At 42.8% G+C, this 6,164-nt stretch overlaps 1 gene segment (V, D, J or C); it reads left to right on the plus strand.

Annotated features, from left to right (window-relative positions):
* The first annotated feature begins 5,990 nt into the window (after positions 1-5,990).
* The window catches only part of LOC113838768, a 619-nt gene continuing 445 nt past the window's right edge, over positions 5,991-6,164 (plus strand). Inside the window, 2 exon segments of the V gene segment in view lie at positions 5,991-6,036; positions 6,119-6,164. The exon segment at positions 6,119-6,164 is cut by the window's right edge and continues 445 nt beyond it. Of these exon segments, the coding sequence occupies positions 5,991-6,036; positions 6,119-6,164 (92 nt within the window).

Here is a 6,164-nt window from a genome sequence, read left to right on the forward strand (position 1 = left end):
CCTTTAGCAGACTTGTACAAACTGCACATTCTATACTTGTGTCAAAGCAGATATATATGCTACCTTTAAAAGTTTCTGTGTTTTCATAAAAAAAGTAGCAGACACCAATAAAGAGTATCTCAGATGTTCCAGCCTCTCAGAGAGATATTTTTACAGTTGCCTCAAAATTTTGCATGCAGAACAGCTTCAGAGTTGCTATCTGAGATGGCCCAGCCTCACAGACTCTCCAGCCAAAATTGAGATGAGCTCTACACAGACCCATCACAAGAGAATAAACAAAAATGATACAGCCAGCTCTTCCATGACTTGACCATCATCCCAGGTTTCTCAGCATCCTGTAGGGGATGCCTGTGCTCAGAGACAACAGGAAGCCATCTAGTGAACACAACACCCACATTCTTAAGAAGTGAGGTGGGAATATTTGGGTCATTCATTGAGTTATGGGTGTCAGTCATCATTTAGTAGGGTTGGTTACAAGTTGTTATTGTTCATTGACTGGAAAAAAGCTGAACAAAGAAGATTAAATTGAAGGGGTCTCATTATGAAGGGAAAATAGAGAATATAATAAAGAAATGGTTGGATTGAAGGGTGGATTGTTGAGTCTACTTTTGAACTAAAATAAAACTTCTAGTGTCAAATATTTTACATTGACATGGATATTTGTATACTAATACAAATATAAGAATATTTCTGATATAAAATATATTTCTATTCTTGTTTAAGTTGTTGTACATCTGCACTTCATTTAATGATATAATATAAAATTGTAGGCATGCTAAATATTAATGAAAAGCCTTGGATATACTAATTGTATAAATTGTGGATATAAAAACAATCTAACAGTGCATAAAGACAGTTATTTATTTGTTGCCTGGTGGAAAGATGAAGAGGGCAGTGGAAGGAATTATAAGGAATCTAAGGCAGAAAGTCAGGAGGCAAAAAAGTGAATTTGTTGCAAATAGGAATTTGACTACAGAGCAAACACTGAGTAGCAGACAGACAGTGACAGGGGATCTCACATTTGCAACCTCCAAATGCCCCTGAGAACAATGCTCTCAGCAATGAGTAAATTTCTAGAAACACTCCCACTCCGGTGTTCTCGCCACAGAGAAGGAAATATGATAACCCGAGTTTCATGACACAGAAGGAAATAAGAAAACCCATGTTCTTATCATAGAGAAGGAATTATGACAACCGCCGTAGGAAGGTCTGACCCTGCACAAGAACCTCATCAGGGAAGAGCCAGATCCACCCCAGAATGTGGGACAGATGGCGGTATTGTGTAGAAAGAAAACTGTGTGTGGAGCCATTGCATTTCACGTTCATACTGAGGAGACATGCCTGTATATGCACACAGCATGCTCTGTTCACAGACACAGAGAAAACTAAGTGGAACATGGTGAACCCTTAAAAAGGAAAAGCTGCATCTGGAACTGCCACACTGTGTCACTTCCTGAAACTGACATCATTGTCTTTGATGTCTTACATCTGCTCTGAGAACTGCCCAACTGCAGAGCCTGCAATAGCAGGAAGACATGCAAATGAGGCTTCTCTGTGCCCATGAAAACCAGCCCTGCCCTGACCCTGAAGTCTGGCAGAGGAGCCCTGCCCTGGATTCCCAGGTCCTCCCGTTCTGTGATCAGCACTGAACACAGGCCACACACCATGGACTTGGGGTTTATTTGGTTTTTCCTTGTTTTTACTATAAAAGGTATTTAGTGGCTAGGAGATACTATGGGTTTTGTAGACATAGGAAAGTAAAAAATACCTTCTGTGTCAGTTTTCTGACCAGATTTTATTGTGTTTGCAGGTATGCAGTGTGAGGTGCAGCTGGTAGAGTCTGGAGGAGGGTTAGTGCAGCATGGGAAGTCCCAGAAACTCTCCTGTGCGGCCTCTGGATTCACATTCAGTAGCTATGCCATGAACTGGGTCCGCAGGCTCCAGGGAAGGGGCTGGAGTGGGTCGCATATATTAATGCTGACAGTAGTTACATTTACTATGCTGTTAAGGGCAGATTCACCATCTCCAGAGACAATTCCAAGAACTCCATGAATCTGCAAATGAACAAGCTCAAGTCTGAGGACAAGCCATGTATTGCTGTGGAAGAGACACAGTGAGTGAATGCTACTGAGGCAAACGGGGCTGGGCAGTTCTGTGTCCTGACTGCCCCTCAATATCACAGTTGAGGATGTAGGAGAGTGAGAAGGAGACGGGGGAGACAGTGAGTAAGGAAACGGGACGGTTGGCATGGAGACAGGGAAGGAGGGGAGGAGAGAAAGGATAGAAAGACATGAGAGAAGGAGGGATAGAAAGGGTCATCAGAAGAGAGAAGCTGAGGAGGGAGGGTAGCAGGTGTGACTGAATCATGGATTCCTAGGATCAGCCTTATTCTACCTAAATCTTCATAAAGCGTCTACTGCAATAAATTCCCCTTCGCTGTTTCAAGGGAAATATTCTCCACTTCTTTCCTCAAGAATACAAAGGAAATTGTGACATTACAATTTTGCTAACATGCCAACAGGGATTTCCTATAGGCCTATCTGGTGGTGGATTTTTTTTTTAACTGAGGCATTCATTTCACAGAAATCATAGCTTTGACTGCTTTGACAAAATTCAAACCACCACACGAACAGTCTTGTACAGTCACTGTATCATGATCATTAGCAGAGTGTCCATGAGTCCACTAGAGAGAAGTAAACACATGACTGAAGACAGGCAAGTATAAGAATTTACCTCTGAAACAGAAGATCATTGTGAGTAATGGGCAGCTTCACCCAGAATGCATTCCCTTTGAGTGTGAATATTCTTAGTGACTGCCTTCTCATGGAGAAGGAAATCTCACAACGAACCACAAAATGTGAACCCTAACTATTAATTTTGTCATGAAAGACAAAAATTCTTAAGTAAGGGAATCTCATACAACTTCTCCAAAATGTTAGAAAAAACCGCAATCATTTTTGTGATTTTGTAAGATCCTATAAGAACAATGAAAATCAGACAACCCCAAGATGAGACTCATTGAACATAAGGTGTGAAAAATATTCTCAACAACAGGACAACGTGGACAAGCAGGACACAGCAGACATAGTGGAGGGTGCCCATCAGAACCTACACAGGAGGCGGCTCCCCAGTGTTCAGACCTGTCTCCATGGTTACCACTCACAGCACAGAGTGTGCACACAGGAGTAAGGGATGCAATGTATGGGGTGTCAACTGAGAAAGACTCGGTGGAAGTTCTCTGGGAGCTACTGAACAGGTTGTTTTGAACTATTCTCTTCCATTTACTGATTATATAAATTACAGAGGCATGAAGAAAAGCATTATGCTGATGCTCACCATAAAGCAACCAGTTCTCCTTGTTCAAGCATGCTCTCTCTCTATTTCCTGTCATATCTTAGGGTTCTCTCTCTTTTTTTTACAAATGTAATCCAAAGACTAATCTGTATTTTCCACCAAGAGATACTTTTAATTATTTCAAAATAGAAACATACCAGGTTCACATGTCAATCTTTCTCCTTCTCCCACCCTTCCCCCAATCCCTCTACCAGCTCTCCTCCTTATACCCTCACTGCTCCTAAGGGAGGGAAGGCCCTTCATGGAGGTTTGCCAAAGTCTGTCATATCATCCTGGGCAGGGCCTAGGCCCTCCCGAATGTGTGAAGGCTGAGAGCATCCCTCCAATGGGATGGGCTCCAAAGTCTCCTCTTATGCCATGGGATAAATACTGATCCACTATCAGGGCCTCCATAGAGTAAGTATACCTCCTTATTGACATCCTCGTTCAGGGGTCTGGATAAGTCACATGCTGGCCTCCCAGACATCAGTCTGGGGTCCATGAATTCCCTCTTGTTCATGTTAGGAGTTTCTGTGGGTTTCACCTGCTTGGTCTCAACCTCTTTGCTCTTTACTCCACCCTCTCTGCAACTGACTTCCAGAGTTCAGTTCAGTGTTTAGCTGTGGGTGTCTGCCTCTGCTGCCATCATCCATTAGATGAGGGCTCTAGGATGGCATGTAAAGAAGTCATCAGGCTCATTATAGGGGAAGAGCATTTAGGGAAGTCACTCCACCATTGCCTAGATTGTCATTTGTTGTCATCCTTGTAGATCTCTGGAAATCTCCCTAGTGCCAGATCTCTCCTCAAACCTATAGTGGCTCCCTATGATATGGTATCTCTCATCCTGCTCTCCTCCATTCTTCGAAGACTCAATCTTCCTGCTCCTCCATTTCCTCCTCTCCCCACCTCTTCTCCCCCTCTCCTTCTCCCAGCTCCCTCTCCCCTACATTCATACTCCCAATTATCTCACCAGTTCCTGCCCCTTCCCATTCTCAGGGGTCCATGAATTCTTCTCTTAGAGTCCTTCTTGTTTCCCAGTTACTTTGGTGATGAAGATTGCAGGCCTGCAATCCTTTGCTCCATGGCTAAAAATCATATATGAGTGAGTACATACCATGTTTTTCTTTTTGTGACTGGGTTACCACACTCAGGGTGGTTTTGTCTAGTTCCATTCTTTTGCCCACAAATTTCAAGATTCCATTAATTTCTTCTGCTGATCTTCATCAACCCCACATCTGACAGAGGGCTGATATCCAAAATATACAAAGAACTCAAAAACTAGTCTCCAAAATACCAAACAATGAAATTAAACTTGCGTTGCAGAGCTAAAAAGAGAATTCTCAATGGAGGAATGTAAAATGGCTGAAAGACACTTAAGAAAGTGTTCAACATAGTTATCCATCATGGAAATATAAAGCAAAACAACTCTGAGATACCATCTTACACCAGCCAGAATGGCTAAAATTAAAAACACCAATGACAATCTATGGTGCAGAGGATGTGGAGATAAAGGAACACTCCTGCATTGCTGGTGGGTGTGCAAACTGGTAAGACCACTTTGGAAATCAGTATGGTGGTTTCTCAGGAAACTAGGAATCAGTGTATCTCAAGATCCAGCAATTCCTCTCTAGGGCACATATCCAAAGAATGCACATTCATACAACAAGGACATATGCTCAAATATGTTCATAGCAGCATTATTTGTAATTGCCAGAACCTGGAAGCAACCTAGATGCTCTTCAATTGAAGAATGGATAGAGGAAATATGGTATATTTACACAATGGGTACTGTGTCTTTTCATTACTTCACTTAACATTACCTTCAAGCCTGGTAGCATGCTATTTCTTTTCATGGTGTGTTCATTGTGAAGAGCAGACCTTCTGATACTTCACCAATGCATTGGTCATATTAAGGACCATGGTTAACATGGTTTTGTAGTGGTCTTAAAGCAGTAATCAGATTAAGAGAGAAATATAAAAGTACACAGAGACAGACAAACAGGAGGTAGTATGACTGATTTCCAGGCATGGTGTATCTTACTGGGCAGGTGATTCCAAGACCACTGACATGGCAACAAAGTCAGTCCCTTTGGTCTCCTCTCAGAAAAACATTAAAAATCACATGCACTAAATGCTTGTGAGTTGCTTTCTCACAAGTTGGATTCTAGGTGAGGGATATGGAAGTGATTAATTCCACTGACACAAAGAGAAAGGACTAAGTAGTTCCAGTACCCGTATTTCACATATAGGAGTCCAGAGGGATGACTAAATTCATATGACCAAAATCCTTCTAAAGACTCTGCTGGAATTCACAGTGACATTCATTGCATTGAAGATGGGGCATTCTCTTATGAATGTGGACTAATTTAATGTTTGGCATCCAATGCCAGCACAGGGTGGATCATAAAATTTCCTCATTACATGGAACAGGAAATCTAAAAAGAATCAGGAAATGCTCCTGATTATTTTGACACTAGCTGCTATAAGAAGCACAAGGCAGACATCATTCACCAGAGGGAAGAGTGGAAACCTTTCCCTGTGCCTCCTTTTGTCCTCTCAGGGTCCTCCCTCAATGCAAAGCAGCCTCAGGCTCCAGCTGAAAGCCCAGGCCTCGCTGAGGAGCCCCATCTCCTTCTCACTGGAGCCTCCAGCAGAGCATGGCTGTCCTGGTGCTGCTACTCTGCCTGGCGAACTTTCCAAGCTGTAAGTGTCCAGGGTTTCAGGAGAGGAACCCAGGCATATTATTATGGGATGTATGACTGATGGTGATGTTGTTTGTCCACAGGTGTCCTGTCCCAGGTGCAGCTGAAGGAGTCAGGACCTGGCCTGCT

The sequence above is a fragment of the Cricetulus griseus genome, chromosome 5 (assembly GCF_003668045.3).
Source record: "Cricetulus griseus strain 17A/GY chromosome 5, alternate assembly CriGri-PICRH-1.0, whole genome shotgun sequence".
Lineage (NCBI taxonomy): Eukaryota > Metazoa > Chordata > Mammalia > Rodentia > Cricetidae > Cricetulus > Cricetulus griseus.